The sequence below is a fragment of the Sapajus apella genome, unplaced genomic scaffold (genome assembly GCF_009761245.1).
Source record: "Sapajus apella isolate SASKATOON/1434 unplaced genomic scaffold, GSC_monkey_1.0 scaffold58, whole genome shotgun sequence".
Taxonomy (NCBI): Eukaryota; Metazoa; Chordata; class Mammalia; order Primates; family Cebidae; genus Sapajus; species Sapajus apella.
Genome location: NW_022436998.1, coordinates 6,932,563 through 6,949,760, shown reverse-complemented (window position 1 = coordinate 6,949,760; position 17,198 = coordinate 6,932,563). Strand labels below are relative to the sequence as shown.

The 17,198-nt window shown below is 35.8% G+C and overlaps 1 protein-coding gene across 3 annotated transcripts; it reads left to right on the top strand.

The window, feature by feature from the left end:
* Positions 1–279: 279 nt before the first annotated feature.
* Positions 280–16,686, top strand: LOC116528374 (gastric triacylglycerol lipase). Of its 3 annotated transcripts, none has more exons than XM_032245600.1 (10): positions 280–323; positions 5,216–5,331; positions 5,500–5,617; positions 6,464–6,662; positions 7,734–7,843; positions 10,061–10,197; positions 11,949–12,095; positions 13,631–13,702; positions 14,074–14,145; positions 16,318–16,686. In XM_032245600.1, the coding sequence occupies exons 2-10, from the start codon at positions 5,227–5,229 to the stop codon at positions 16,552–16,554; spliced, it is 1,197 nt and encodes a 398-aa protein (XP_032101491.1). In that variant the 5' UTR covers positions 280–323; positions 5,216–5,226; the 3' UTR covers positions 16,555–16,686. The 3 variants fall into 3 exon arrangements, with proteins under 3 accessions (XP_032101491.1, XP_032101490.1, XP_032101492.1); XM_032245599.1 differs by lacking the exon at positions 280–323 and adding an exon at positions 1,386–1,404 and having other exon boundaries at positions 16,318–16,650; XM_032245601.1 differs by lacking the exon at positions 280–323 and adding an exon at positions 1,386–1,404 and having other exon boundaries at positions 6,563–6,662; positions 16,318–16,554.
* The last annotated feature ends 512 nt before the right edge of the window (positions 16,687–17,198 follow it).

Below are 17,198 nucleotides of genomic sequence, written 5' to 3'. Positions count from 1 at the left end.
AAACTTTTATATGTTTAGGCTATCAAGGATTATTTTTAATGTTTCCTAAATCATTTTAACCCTCAGAACTGCTTTGGCCAATATTTGTGTTTGTTAAAAGTTAAAGGTGAGCACTCAATACTATGTGAAAATGAATGCAATATTTAATTTCTAGTTTTGTCCTGTTAACATTAGATGATGCCCAGATATTAAGTCTTTTTGGCAATGTGATCAGTGGATGAGTAATCTGACTATTGTTGAAGGTTTTGTATATAAGAAGTCAATACAACATTAACCAAAATACTAGCCATCCAGAGAAACATAATCCTATTTCTGAGGAAACTGTAAGTATAACTTCTGCTGAACAAAACTGTTATTTGAATTATTAGATTTATTTTTTCTTTAACTCAAGTGTTGCTTTTTTTTAAAGGCTTAGATATTTGTTGCATATTCACCTTTATAAATTAATCTGTTTGAATTATGGCTTATACCTCTAGGATTTGATTTATTTTTTATTTTTTTCTATGGACGTGAGATTCTTAATTATCGAATGACAAATTTGCTTATTATTGCAATTAATGCCTAATGTGAAAGTCTTGTAATTTCTTAATTATTGAATTACAAGTTTGTTTATTAAGTTCCTAATGTGAAAGTCTAGTCTCTGTGATTCTTCTTTTTGAGAAGGAATAGACCAGTACTCTAGTGTCATATAATTGGCTGTATTAATGTGCTGTGTTGAATATTTAGTATCATTCAAATCAACTGCTGTTGAATTGATCATATTAATACTATTGTTACACTTCATAGGTTACTAAAGCATTTATTTAAATTATAAATTTTTCAAAATAGAAGACTAGAGCAAATTACATACATCTCTCTGGGGATGATCTCCCTATAAAAGCTGGCCCAGGGTCATACTGAAGAAGGATTACAGTGGGAAAGAACATAGTCTTTGGAAACAGACTCCTATCTAGTTCCAAATATGAGCTACACTACTTACTATATTTTGGTTGGATGAGTCCTCTTTTAGCCTTACCTTGCTTATCTGTAAAATGGACAATATAATGCTACCTACTTCATAGAGTTGCTATGAGAATTATTAAAGGAGATAATAATAATAACTATATTTAAACAATGTTTTTAAGATACCCAGCATGTTAAGAACTCTACTTTTGTTATCATAATGAATTCTTCTAACATAGAGAAATGAACTGTTACAGGCCCTATTTTATAGATGGGAAAGCTGTCTTAACAAAAATAGTTCACTTCATATATACTATGTTGAACACACAGTTTAGCACACAGTGGATCCTCTGTACATGTTAACTACTGGTATTTTCGTAGCACTTGGTAACAAGCATTTTGAGAAATTTATTCTGACCTTGAACTCCTTTGAGCCTGTTGGTATGTACTCCAATGCAAACAGTAGGTTAAGTATCCTCACTTTACAATGGCAAATCACTTAATGGAGACCTTGTGGGTTCCTGAAACGTTTGATGAAAGCCTCTGGTTTGAATGTTACAATACTGCTGGTTAGTTTTTATATACAGGGTTATCCCTCCCTAAAATATCATGGTAAAGACAAGGCTTAGTTAAAAACTGACTTTTAAGAGACACCCTTAAATCTAATTCTATACTAAATCAGTGGCCAAACTATTAGACCAGAGGGTCAGATTTAGATCTTGAGAGTTCTGCTCTGGCTTTATTGTAAATCAGGAACTATGCTATGTGCTCTGCATGTATTACTATAAATAGGTTTTGTTGAAATATTATCAGCAACTGAGAAGTCACCGCTTTTCAAAGAATTTCACTTGAATCCAAAGATCCAAATATTACAATTTCTTCACTGTATTCAAGTCAAATATTTCTATATATGACCTCCAAATATTGCTAACACACAGTTTCTCAATAAATATTTAATGAATAATTTATTTCTGACACACTAAAAATAAATTGATTTAAAACTGTCCTCTACATGGCTTCCCTTCGGATATTTGAGGACAATATCACTTCTCCATTGAAGCTTTTTCATGAGCTTAGTATCTGAAGATTCTCAAACTTATAGTTGGTGACTACAACATAGAAGGAAGTCCAAGGGTTGTAGGTCTAATATCAAATGTTGTCTATCGGGCCAGATGTGGTGGCTCGTGTCTATAATCCCAGTGTTTTGGGAAGCCCAGGCAGGAAAATACCTTGGGGCCAGTTCAAGACCAGCCTGGGTAATGTAGGAACACCCAATTTCTAAAAGAAGAGAAAAAAAAAATAGCTAGATGCACTCCTATAGCCTTAGCTACTGTGGAAGCGGGGCCAGGGGCGGGGGGAATCACTTGGGACCAAGAGCCAGGAGATCAAAGTTGCAATGAGCTATGATCATGCTACCTTGGGTGACAGATTGAGACCTAGTTTCTCAAATATATATATATATTTACATGTATGATATAGAAATATATTTATTTACATAAATATAAGAATTTACATAAATATATTACTATATCATATATGTATGTACTCCTACCTGGGGGACAGAGTGAGACCTAGTTTCTCAAATATATATATAAATATGATCAGTTTGAGAAACTAATCTTATGATATATATAAATAAATGATATATTAAGATAATGTGATATATATAAATAAATATATATATCGTAAGATCAGAAAGTTGGAGTCCTACAGAAATGATCTTTGAAAAAAGATAGTTATGAGTTGAAATTTCGGTCAAAATAAAAAAAATTGGAAGGAGCATGAGTTTCATTCTAAGTTTATATGTACATGAAATTCCTAGTTATTGTACAAGAGAAAATGCTGACTAGTTGCCCCAAGAACCACATATTGACAAGCAAGGCTGATAAATTTTAAGCTACTTTAACCTGGAACCTACTCAGCTTTTATGAGGGGTTAGCTCTTGCAGGCTCATCAATTAGGCTATTTTCAAGCAAGGTCACACATCTACAACCATCTGATCTTTGACAAATCTGACAAAAACAAACAATAGGGAAAGGATTCCCTGTTTAATAAATAGTGTTGGAATAACTGGCTAGCCATGTGCAGAAAGCAGAAACTGGACCCCTTCCTGACACCTTACACTAAAATTAACTCCAGATGGATTAAGGATTTAAGCATAAGACCTAACACCATAAAAATCCTAGCAGAAAACCTAGGCAAAACCATTCAGGACACAGGCATACGCAAGGACTTCATGACTAAAACATCAAAAGCATTGGCAACAAAAGCCAAAATAGACAAATGGGATCCAATTAAACTCCAGAGCTTCTGTACAGCAAAAGAAACAATTATTAGAGTGAACGTGCAACCAACAGAATGAGAAAAAATTTTTGCAATCTACCCATCTGACAAAGGGCTAATATCCAGAATCTACAAAGAACTAAAACAGATTTACAAGAAACAAACAAACAAACCCATTCAAAAGTAGGCAAAAGATTTGAACAGACACTTTTCAAAAGAAGACATACATGAGGCCAACAGATATGTGAAAAAGTGCTCATTATCACTGGTCATTAGGGAAATGTAAATCAAAACCACACTGAGATATCATCTCACGCCAGTTAGAATGTTGATCATTAAAAAATCTGGAGACAATAGATGCTGGAGAGGATGCGGAGAAATAGGAACACTTTTACACTGTTGGTGGGAGTGAAATCAGTTCAACCATTGTGGAAGACAGTGTGGCGATTCCTTAAGGACCTAGAAATAGAAATTCCATTTGACCCAACAATCCTATTATTGGGTATATATCTGAAGGATTATAAATCGTTCTATTATAAAGACACATGCACATTTATGTTCACTGCAGTGCTGTTTACAATAGCAAAGACCTGGAACCAACCCAAATGCCCATCGATGATAGACTGGACGAGGAAAATGTGGCACATATATACCATGGCATACTATGCAGCCATAAAAATGATGAGTTTGTGTCCTTTGTAGGGACGTGGATGAATCTGGAAACCATCATTCTCAGCAAACTGACACAAGAACAGAAAATCAAATACCACATGTTCTCACTTATAGGCAGGTGTTGAACAATGAGAACACATGGACACAGGGAGGGGAGCATCACACACTGGGGTCTGTTGGGGGGGAATAGGGGAGGGACAGTGGGGGGTAGGGAGGTTGGGGAGGGATAACATGGGGAGAAATGCCAGATATAGGTGATGGGGGGATGGAGGCAGCAAATCACACTGCCATGTAGGTACCTATGCAACAATCCTCCATGTTCTGCACATGTACCCCAGAACCTAAAGTGCAATATATATATATATATATATATATGTATAATAACAGACACATTTTATCACTGGCCTGTATTGCTCTTGACCTGTATTGCTCTACACCTCAGAAAGCCTAACAATTTTGATAGAGTAATTATGTAAAAGGCTGATTATTTAAATAGTATCACTAATTCAGTTTACTTAGAATTAGCATTGTTATTAAAGAATTGAGTTGTTATTTCTCATTTGTAAAATATGTGAGGATTCAATTAGAATATCTCTTGGATCCTTTTCAAATCATGATACTAATTTTCCTTTTTATTGTTAAATATTTGTTAAAAAGGATATTGGACCATCCAATACATTGCTGATTTATAATTTTCAAGGCCTACCTAAGTAATTTCAATGAGACAATATTCAGCAAAAATTTAAAAGAGCAATAACGCTCCTGAAATTATATTCACACATAACTCTGGTTATGGCACCATTTTGAGAAGGTGGTAGCAGCTTTTAAATCCACATAATGACCACCAGTCAGTAAATGTTTATGGAATGACTATTATAAACAACATTTAAAATTATCATATTGACTTTGAAGCACATTATATAGAGACTAGAGCTAAAGAAGTCAAAGGCCCACACATCCCCCACCCAAATCTGGGCTTTCAAAAGAAAGTGGTAAAAGTCTTAAACACAAAGCATAATAAGAATACATTGTTATGCCAATTAGAGAAAATTTTTTGCCAATTAAGATTAATTCAGTATGACTTGAAACCAAGTGGGAAATGTTCTTAAACAAAAGGAATCAAATAGTGAAAACATGTTAAGCATTAAAAGCATTAAGTTACTTGTGCTGACATTCATGTGTCGCAGTTTATTGCCCAACTGAATATAATCAAACCCAAGCATTCCTTTACTTGGCACAAAGGTAAAATTGGCATAAAATATGAGCATTATGAAAGTATAATGGGTTAACTATGGCATGGGTTATTCTTTTCTTTCAGGCAGGTCCAAAATGTGGCTACTTTTAACACTGGCGAGTTTGACATCTGTACTGGGAACTACACATGGTTTCTTTGGAAAAGTAAACCCTGGAAGCCCTGAAGTGACTATGAACATTGTAAGTTACTCTAGGGAAAGAAACTCTATACAACTAAAAGATACTATTATTTAAAATCATGATGGGTTTAAGATTTTATACGACCAATTAAAAATAAACAGCAATATTTATTTATTAGATGTATCTAAAAATAAACAAAAATGTAAAGTTTTGGGTTTTCTTTCTCAGAGTCAGATGATTTCTTATTGGGGATACCCAAACGAAAAATACGAAGTTGTGACTGAAGATGGTTATATCCTTGAAGTCGACAGAATTCCTTATGGGAAGATAAATTCAGGGAATAGAGGTATATCTCCCTTCCTTTCTCAGTTTTTTCCTTTCCTTCTTTCTTCCTCCTTCCCTCTTCTTTCTTCCTTCATCTTTTCCTTTTTTGTTCTTTCCTTTTTCCTCCTTTTATTTCTTCCTAAAGATTTAACGTATTGCTCATTCTGGAAATGCAACAATAACTAAGCTGTATTTTCAGTTTTAAAGGAGATCATCATCAAGCCAATCAAATAGATAAGTAAATGGGTGATTGTAATAATATGTACTCAAGCTATAACTGTACATAGGATGTTAAACTGAAAGTTTTAATAAAATGACCTAACCCAGCTAGGGGAGTCAAGGAAAGCTTGGATGAAGCTTTAACTGGATGAAGACCTAGAAGATCAGGAAGAGTTAGCCATGGTGTGTGTTGCAGAGGGGACGATGGGGAGCCAATTCAAGGCCCATTTCCTAAACATATACAGTCCAATTTTCACTAGTACTATTGAAAGTTCACCCTTTTCTCCTTGTAGAAATGTTGTTAAGCACAAAAAGAAAAAAAAGATTACTCATAATTTTACCACTCGCAGTTTACCTAATTTAACATTGTGCTGAATTACCTGAGAATATAATTTTTCAATAGTTTTATTGAGATGTAATTGGCATATAATAAACTGCTCATATTTAAAGTGTACAGTTTCATAAGTGTTGGCACCTGAGAAATCAACTCCCTGAGAAATCATCACCATGGTTAAGATAGTCAAAAATATTCAACTCAATCAGGCAAATGTATTTAATGCTAATCATATGGAAGACTGTTTCTAGTCTCACATTTATCCTAGAATAAGGAATGCATTTATGAAGTTTATAAACTTTTTTTTTTCTTTAGGCCAGAGACCTGTTGTGTTTTTGCAGCACGGTTTGCTTGCATCAGCCACAAACTGGATTGCCAACTTGCCGAACAACAGCCTTGCCTTCATTCTGGCAGACGCTGGTTATGATGTGTGGCTGGGCAACAGCAGAGGAAACACCTGGGCCAGAAAAAACTTGTACTATTCACCGGACTCAGTTGAATTCTGGGCTTTCAGGTAAAGAAAAGGGACAATTAAAAATAAACATTGGGCTTTAAAAGCATGGGCATTCACCCCTTCTAACCCAGTCCCTTTTTAACAAATTACACTCCAAGTAGGAGGAGAAATAAGTCATTTTCATTCTAATCCATTCTTGGATTCTTCCATGTACCTCATTCCTAGGGTAGTTTTTCCTTCAAACTTTCTGTGATCTCAGGAGTCTCCATAAGGGATCCCAGAATGTGCTTTTCCAAACGGAATGAACAACATGGCTGAAGCAAGGAAATTCGCTGCCCCTGGAAAATTCCAAAGGAATGTCCATATGGATTCAAGAGGGATGTCAAAGCCCAGTTGGGGATAGGAGAACAGCAATCTGAGTCATCATCAATAGGAGGGGTGGGGAGAGTGAAATTCAGATACCATGGAGAGATTATCACAGGCTTCTCTCACTGGTCTTCCTGTGCCTTATTCTTGGAAATTACTGATGGAGGTGGAGAACAGAAGAAAATATGGCTGCTGTTGCTAAGGCATGAAAGTGTTCCGAGAGTTCTAGCAGCTGAAAAGAAACCTGTGTATCCCAGGTGTGCTGGGAAGAAGGAGAATGACATGAATAAATACTGAGGTGCTGACAGGGCTGTAGTGGTGATAGTGAGAGTATTGGGCCTCATTCTAAGTACACTGAGAATTTTTAAATAGGGAGGTAGCATAATCCAGTTTTCGTTTTCAAAATATGTTGGCTGATTTGTGAATAATGAAATAGAGAAAGATAGGATTTATATAAAATAACACTGGAACACAGCATACACATTATTATTAAATCTGACATTCCATTTCAAGGATAGAAATAATTCCTACCTACAGATACTATCTTGTTTGGATTCAGTTGCAGCTGTAATGCTGTGCTTCAGAAATGATGTCAGTTGTTTATAAGAAGCCACCCAAAGGCACCTGACACTCACTGATGGTCTCTAAGCATCAATATTTAGAGAATGCAGTTTTCTATATTCCAAAGGGATCATTGGCTATGAATGCTTGAATTTTAGAAACTATATCAAGGAAATGTATTCACTTTCGTCTTTTTCCTTTCAGCTTTGATGAAATGGCTAAATATGACCTTCCAGCCACAATTGACTTCATTGTAAACAAAACTGGACAGAAGCAGCTACACTATGTTGGCCATTCACAGGGCACCACCATTGGTAAGTAATGGCAGTCAAGGCCAAGTGGTTTACTCCTCATAAACATTTTCCCAGTGATTATGGTAGGTGTGTTAGCAACCACACTAATTGCTTTCTATTCATTTAATGCCTCCAACAACACAATGACATAGGGACAATTATAATTCCTATTATATGGGAAAACAAAGCAAGCGGATAAACAGTTTGTGCAAGGTAACATGGTTATTACCAATAAGATAACTCAGGCAGTCTGACTCCCAAGCATATACTCTGAAACGTTATACCACATGGCCACTGAGCTGAGTTTATTCTATTCATTTGACCATATTTATGGGGCAGACTCCTATGATGTATCCGAAGAATACAGCAATAAATGAAATAGATGAAAACTTCTGCCTTTGTACCACTTACACTCTAGTGATAGAGGCAGTAGTATACTAGCAGATGAGGATGTGATCAAGTAGTTTAAAAATGGCAAAAAAAGTAAAATATAGGCTGGGCATGGTGGCCCACGCCTGTAATCCCAGCACTTTGGGAGGCCGAGGCAGGTGGATTAGCTGAGGTCGGGAGTTCAAGACCAGCCTGACCAACATGGAGAAACCCCATCTCTACTAATAATACAAAAATTGGCCAGGCATGGTGGCACATGCCTATAATTCCAGCTACTCAGGAGGCTGAGGCATGAGAATTACTGGAACCTGGGAGGCAGAGGTTGTGGTGAGCTGAGATTACACCATTGCACTCCAGCCTGGGCAACAAGAGTAAAACTTTCCAAAAAAAAAAAAAAAAAAAGTAAAATATAATATATTTTAGATAATGGTAAAGCTATGGAAAGAAAATAACCCAGAGAATCACATTATAGAGCACCAGAGGGGTTCACAGCAATTGTAGATAGGTAACACAAGCACCCTCTGGGTAAAGCCATGATAGAGGTCAGAGTGAGCCATATGCCTACCTAGCAGGCTGGTGTTCCAGGAAGAGAGAATAGCAAGTGAAAGAATCTGAACTGGAGCACACCTAGTTTGTTCAAGGAATAGCAGTGAGACCATGTCTTGCGTGGATGAATCAAATTGAGAAAGAGACATAGAGAATGAGCGATGAAATCACAAGGGTTGGAGAGGAAAGACTGTTTAGGGCTCTTTGGCTGTTGTAGGGATTTTAGCTTTCACTCTGACAAAAAAGAAAAGCGCAGAATAATTTTGAATCGAAGAGCTACATAATTCATAACAGGATCCCTTTTGTCGCTGAGGGGAAAAGGGGCAGGAGCAAAGAACCAATTAGAGGACTCTTATAGTACCCATGAAAAAGATAGTCGTGACCTGGATGAAGGATGTTCTTGGAAAAACCATTTTCCACAAAGAGAATCAGGCTACGTATTATACAGATGTCTAGATCAGAGAGGGTTTTTTTCAGGCCATTCTTGAGTCTCATCAATATGTCATTAATGACAGGGAGAGGGCCTTGCCTATGTAGTTATACTGCAAAGTTAAACTTGAAAACTATGTAATCACATCCTCATCTGCTAGTATATTAGTGCTTATAAAATTAATTAATTACTGAAAGTCTTTAAATGTATAGATATTTGATTTCTCTTGGGTCCTCATTTATCAAGTATTTACTATGTGCCAAGAATAATGATAAATCCTTTCTTTACATGATTTACTTCCTTTAGTTCCTAACAACCTAACGAAGTACTCACTACTATCCTTGTATTTCAGATAAGGAAACAGCGGCTCTTAGAGATTTGGTGACTTGTCCAAGGTCGAAAAGCTAATAAACCACAAAGCTAACAAACCACAGAGCCAGGATTCAAATCGAGTTTGGTCATATTTTAAACTTCTACTCTTAACCTTTCCACTTATATACTCTCCTCATATTAAGTGTTAATTATCTCACTGTGAAGAGATAAATTTAAATTCATAAAAATATATAGCATAAATAACTATTTTTTGTAACCATATGAGTATCCTAAATCTGGCCTATTTTCTAAGGTCAGATAAAGGTTTATGATAACTTTTAAAACGTTCTAGCCTCATGTCCCTACAGAAAACTATGAAAATAAAACAAATAACACAAAAATCTAATCACTTTGAGCCAGCAGAGATGCCAATTTCTCAGGTTGTCTCAAACACCATCCTTAGTAAGTCCAAAATAATGTCACACTTGTAAAAACAAACCAAACAACAACACACAAATACATACATACCCCCTTTTCACCAGTTCCTTGTTATTTTTCAGGTTTTATTGCCTTTTCCACCAATCCCAAACTGGCTGAAAGAATCAAAACCTTCTATGCTCTAGCTCCGGTTGCTACTGTGAAGTATACGAAAAGCCTTTTAAACAAACTTAGATTTATTCCTTCATTCCTCTTCAAGGTATTTGATTCTCTTTAATTAAGTAATGGGTCAGCAATGCCTGAAAGTAGTTTTGCTTTTTCACAGATGGTTTGTTTATCAAGCACTCTATACAGTTGTGTCAAGTCTGTGATTCCACTCCAGGAGAGGGAAGGAGAAATAAAAACAAAACAAAATAGTCAAATAAGGAGGTTAACACACTTGGGCCAGAGAGACTGGAAAGAGGAGGGAAAGGAAGGGAAGGGAAAAGGAGAAAAGGGGGAATTAAGTCAATGATTGAGTCATTGACTCAATCATCTCAAGGGCAAACACCTTGAGATCTCTCATGGCTTTCCCTTTTGGCTTTCCTAAGAGCTCCTTCATCCTTAAATGGGCATTTCATAAGACAGGAATGTGGATTTCAATAAATTATAAATATTAAGTGCCTTATGCAGTAGTCACACATGTTATGGAATTAATAATCCTTTTGTTTGCCAATACTTATATGCTAATTATTTTACCTAGTAAAACACACAAACACACACACACACACACACACGCATACACACACACTTACTTTCCACTTTCCTTTAGGAGAATGGTTTAGCTTCAGGCTATAAAATGTAATGACGCCATTTCCTTCTATGATTTTGTATTGTTCATCTCTTTTCACTCTGTATTAACATATATGTCTAAAGCCTAATAGAACTTGCCTTTCCAAAACTACATTTGGAAAACTTGTATTCAAATCTAAAGTTTTGTGGTGACCCAAATATATTTATTGGCAACACTGATTAAGAACTTATCTCCTACTTGTACACAGATTTTCTGATAGGCAATGCAGACATTAATTAAATTTAAAAAAGCACTAGACCTCAAGTTAGAGGCTCGGGTAAGGATTTTAGGTATAATTCAGCTCTAATTAGCCCAAGTTGCTGACTCATGTTAACCTCATGTTTCCTTATGTATAAAATAGAGATAACAAATTATTTGCCTTCCTCAAAGAGAGTTGGAACAAACTCTTTCAATCTTTTTTTTTTTTTTTTTTTTTTTTTGAGACGGAGTCTCGCTCTGTGGCAAGGTTGGAGTGCAGTGGCACAATCTCGGCTCACTGCAATCTCTGCCTCCCAGATTCAAGCGACTCTCCTGCCTCAGCCTCCTGAGTAGCTGGGATTACAGGTGTGCACCACCACATCCAGCTAATTTTTTTTGGATTTTTAGTAGAGATAGGGTTTCACCACATTGGCCAGGATGGCCTTGATCTCCTGACCTCATGATCCACCCGCCTGGGCCTCCCAAAGTGCTGGGATTACATGTATGAGCCATTGGACCTAGGCTTCAGTTCTTATACGGAGCCTCACTGCCTCTGTAAAGGCTTTTTTGAAAATATGGCCAAGTCACCATTTCTCCTCCAAAACTTTTCGTAATTCATTGCTGAAATCTCACATCTTGACTCTTCATTATGACAGTCTGCCATGTTGTTTAAAGATTTCATCCCACAACTCCTATCACCCCAACTAGATTGTAACTCTTTGTGTCTTATACTTCCTGTTAGCAGTCAGTACAGTTCTGAATGCCACAGTAGATACCCAGTATTGATATCTGTGCTGCCCATTTCACAACTTTATTGAGGGAATTAACCAACTGAAAGTATTGGAAATTCCTAAAACAACATGTAAAAATTGGAATATATCATCATCCTAATCACACATGTATAAGTAGATTAGATAAATTAGTGAGTCTTTTCTCCAGCTTGATTGCTACAACCCTCTAATAATGCCTTTATTTTTCAGATGATATTTGGTGACAAATTATTCCTCCCACACAACTTCTTTGATCAATTTCTTGCTACTGAAGTGTGCTCCCGTGAGACACTGAATCGCGTTTGCAGCAATGCCTTATTTATCTTTTGTGGATTTGACAGTAAGAACTTCAACACGGTTTGTATTCATTGTAATTTCTATATTTTGAGCAACATCTTTGATTACTTGTTTCATTGCCACTTAGAATTGGTGCTTTATGAGAACTAGGAGCAGGTTTAGAATTGTGATATCCTGATAAACACAAGAGAATTCACAAATCATTGCTCCCAATTTCATCATTTCCAAAGTCCTTCCTTTACCCTGATTGCCCCTAAAATAAACAACATGAAGAAAAAAAAAATTCACTACTTACTATGAGCACCTAAATAATAGGTGTTACATTTAAATTCTGTGACAGAATGGATTGAACCATATGTTTTGGTAGGCTCCTCTGTGAGAAAAATGTCTAGGTATTGAATAAATATTTTCAATAAAGATTTTTAACACTGATAGTCATTTCCATATTTCTGAGCAACTATTTATGTAAGACTTTGCCCATATTCTTTATCTGTCCTTTTACTCACTTTGTACTGAGTTGGGGTTTTAAAATGTATGGACAAAATACACTATCATAAGATAGTTAAGAGTATGGATTTAGATCAGTTTAAATTCAAACCCTACATTTGGAACCGACTTAAACTCCTCTGTCTTGATTTCCTCATCCACAAAATCCATTATTGTGATGATCAAATGAGCTAGTATGATTAAAGCATATAGAACATTGTACAAAGCATCTAGCACATAGTAATATCATATAAGGTTTTCTACTGTTAATCATAGACAACTGTCTTCACTCAAAATTATATAGTTTATACCATTGAACACCTAAGAAAATTATGTTTATTGATAAGAAGGTATAATTCTATGAAGTGTTGTGGTTATCTGTCATTCCATACGTGGAGTTTAACAGAGAGTAGCCTATCCTCATCACACTAAGTAAAGGCAGAACAAATTGCTGTATTCCATTAGTGAGAGTCTAATAAGAAAAATGATAGTAAAATAAGACAAAGGAAATTAGAAATTTCATCTTCTAATAAAATTAAAAATTTCATCTGTAATAATTTGCAGAAGAGAATCTTCAGTCTCCAATGAAGATGGCCAATTTTTTTCACTCTGGCCACAGTCTACTATATTAATGGCATTAAGACCCACTATGGAGTGGCCCTCTGCAAGTGGAGAAAGGGACTTCAGTTTGCTATCTGGGGTTCTGCAAAGCAAAAGGCCTGTGTGTGAATATTTAACCTACAGCACTCTGGCACTGGGTAGAGAAGCATAAAAGCTGAGAATTTAGATTCAGGGACCTGCATTAAAGTATCTGGCTCTATTCTGTGTGAATATTAGACATTCTCTAAACTTCTTTGTGCCTCAGTTTTCATTCTGATAAAATGGAACTAATAAGCTCTCCTCATTAGGCAGCTACAAATTAAATGAGTTAACACATGCAATTACACTTTGCAAATTCTGAAGTGACATGCAAATGTGTTGTTCATATCCTACCAGTAAATGTTACCTTTAAACACTTGACCTGAATCAGAAAACACAGATCTTAACTGTTTTTGAGATACTGAGTATGTCGAAGTATGTATATGTCATATGTGTGTGCTGATTTCTAGAGTCGCTTGGATGTGTATCTGTCACATAACCCGGCAGGAACTTCTGTTCAAAACATCTTCCATTGGACCCAGGTATTATTTTTCAAATGCTGTTAAAATTTATTTTGTGGGCCTCAACACTTTACATTTTATGTAAGCACATTCTTAAAATATCCTGCCGAGTGCACCTAGCAGGTAATTTTTCTGGCATTGACTACCACACAAAAATAACTATGAATTTATTTCAAAGAAGTAAATGCTTTTTATGACTTGGCATGCAAGAAAAATTGAGTAAAGTTGCATTTAAACTTACTTAAATACCTTGTGCTAGATTATAAATAACCTTTTGGAATAAGAAAAATGTTTTATAATTGTTTAAATTGAAAATAAACTGATTGGAAATGTTTGAATTTTATTTTTCACAATATAATAATTTTTATTTGTTTTTAATTTCCCTATATTAGGCTGTTAAGTCTGGGAAATTCCAAGCTTATGATTGGGGAAGCCCAGCTCAGAATATGATGCACTATAATCAGGTAAGCTTCTTAAAGTTGGAATTATTCACATTTTAAACAACAATATTAACTATGTGAATGTTAAGGAAGAAATTATGTTAATTGCACATCTATTTTCCAAAGGAATGTTGATGCCCTGTCTCTCATTCTCACACATGACTATGCATTCATGCTTCGGTTGCTATGCTCATTTAAAGAGGTTTACAAAGCTGCCCTTGAAGTACAACACCCCCATATGTGAGAGACTTCCCAGGACTTACCACTAGCCATTGCCATTACACTGACCTGTCCAGTATCCCAGATCCCCAACACACTGTTCTCTCTGTTCTGAAGTACAAATACCTAATATAATAAGCTGATAATTCTAATCATTCATGAGATAGAGTTGGAATTTCTGGTCTTCTTAAACAATACGCTTTCCTTTGTTGACAGCCAGAGGAGTGATTTCACCAGAATATATGCCCATATAGAAGAAAAATATGTTGTGCTTGCAGGTCAAGGCTGGAAATATTTTACAATAGGAAGAGGCCTTTAGCACAGGCAGACATACTAAGCAGTCCTCACGCTTATCATCCTAAGAATCCAGACCTTGGAGTTTATATTATCTGTAGTCAATATGAGTTTGGGCAATCATTTCTTCATCTCTCCACTTGGGCTCAGGAAGTTGTTGACAGGATTTCATGCTATAACATCTATAAGCTCTTAGTTCAGGGTATCACTGACTAATTTTGAACAAAGGATGTACCCTACAGTATTTTGTAACCTTCTATTTTTCCTTTTCACCACATCTAATTTTTCCAACCAAGTAGTAGCTGAACAGCTCTACTAATCTTAACGTGTTTCCATGACTCAAAATTTATAAGGGATTTATATGCTTTAATAACAGTATCCTATGTGTAGAGAAGATGCCCCCCCATCTTGATTTTGTGTTTTTTATGTCTTTAACGTTTTCAGAATAGCATGAGATCAAACTTTTGTTGAAAACATGTTTTTCCTCCACCATCATCTTCTTAAACCTCCAAAACACAGATTTGCATTGAGTGTCTCTTTCTGCTGGGCTCTAATAATCATAATAAGAAGACTTCATCTTAGAGGAACAAGTGAGACATAGAAACTCAGTCCCAAAGTCCACCCTTCTTCCAACCAAACAAATAACATACCAGATTGGTCTTTAACTAACTGAAGCAGTGACACTAATTTAAGAGCCAGGGCCAGCATCTAGAAAATTCTTTGAATAACGGGATGTAAGTAAAACAAAGTGGGTTTATAATCATGAATATTTTCCACACTGCTCCCTTTTCTCTAATATTTAGGAAATATAATAGAAATCATGAAAATATTAGGGAAATTAAATACCATAAAATATTTTGCTATGGCAAGCTGGCTATTACACAAAAGCTGAAAATACAGAAACTTTTAGTATATTGGATTACTATTCCTGAAATTATGATCTAAATAAACTAACAAAATTCTCTCTGGGCAGCAAGAAAATTGGAGATGATTCTCTTATTCCCTTTTCTGCTTTGTAAACCTCTTTAAAATTTATGTGTGATTGGGATTTTTGAGAAATAGGACATGGAGATGATAACAACCTTTCTCAGAATTTGAAGCAACATTTTGAAAATATTCAGGTAGCTATTCAACAATTACAGCTCTGTAACTGAACCAACTGACCTATCCCCTGACCATACTGGGAAGTCAATACAAAGCCGAAATAAATGACTTGGGACATTCTAAGATTATACTTTGGAGTGTTTAGGTAGAAACAACCTATTAACAATTAGAATCTAATCAAATCCATTTCCCTTAGCTTGAGTTGCAATCTATGTTCTTAATTTGTAAGACTTACTGTCTAAAGCCTTGCTGTTCAGAGCATGGTTTGGAGCCAATGGCATCAGCATCACCTATGAATGCAGAATCTCAGGCTCTTCCGCTGAATCTACTGAATTAGAATCTTTATTTCAATGAGATCCTCAGGTGATTCACAGGTCCATTAGAATTTGAGAAGCACTGATCTAAAACATATTGCATTCACTTTGCTCTGTGGATAAAGGTGGTTTTCTCTGTGCAATCATTGCTAGAATTCACTTATAAAACTGTCAGTTAATGTTTTACACTCTACTTGAAGAAGAAGAAGTACTGGATTTAAAGTGTTGTTACCTAAACTCTGATTCTTTCTCTTGTGTTTTCTAGCCTAAGCCTCCCTACTACAATGTGACAGCCATGAATGTACCAATTGCAGTGTGGAATGGTGGCAATGACCTATTGGCTGACCCCCAAGACGTTGGCATTTTGCTTCCAAAACTCCCCAATCTTATTTACCACAAGGAGATTACCTTTTATAATCACTTGGACTTTATCTGGGCAATGGACGCCCCTCAAGAAGTTTACAATGAAATTGTTTCCATGATGTCAGACAACAAAAAGTAGTTCTGGATTTAAAGAATTATCCATTTGTTTTTCCAAAATACTTTATTCTCTCACACACAGAGTTCTGTAATGTTTGACATGCAGTACTTCTTTCTGTAATTTTGACTTTAGAAATATACTAGCATCAACAAACTTCCATTTGTCATTTTGAATTTTTTTAATTTAAAAACATTTAATTTTTCACCTGAAAATTTATCTAGAAACACTTGAGAGAACATATTTCTGGGGAAATGAAGCTTCTCTTTCCATTTTCCCATTCAATTTGTCTTCTGAACTCACTTATATATGAGCTGTGAACCATGAGTGTTACTAAATGACAGTGTTGGCTTCATAGTCACTCTGCTCATGTACACTTGATATTGAGTATACTGCTTTCTATTGTTGATGATGCTGAGTCTTTCCATCTATGCAGTGGGGCTATCACTTGCTCTTTTGCATATTTAATCTTATGGAAAGCTCAGTTGGGATATAAAATAAATCAACTCGCTTTCACTTCCCAGGGAGAGGAGAGCAAGTGTAGTTTGGGAAGTAACAGTGACCTCAACCTCAACCTTGATTCAGGAATTTGGGAGGAAAAGGATATGCTGTGCTACTTATTATTGTTCTGCCCTCATGTTTTTGGGTCTTGGCTACCAAATAGACAC

Bases quoted from the DNA above. Each gene is read 5' to 3' on its own strand.
- LOC116528374 (XM_032245599.1), top strand. The intron at 6,663-7,733 runs GTAAAGAAAAGG...TTTTCCTTTCAG, and splicing joins GTTGAATTCTGGGCTTTCAG to CTTTGATGAAATGGCTAAAT. The intron at 13,703-14,073 runs GTATTATTTTTC...TCCCTATATTAG, and splicing joins ACATCTTCCATTGGACCCAG to GCTGTTAAGTCTGGGAAATT.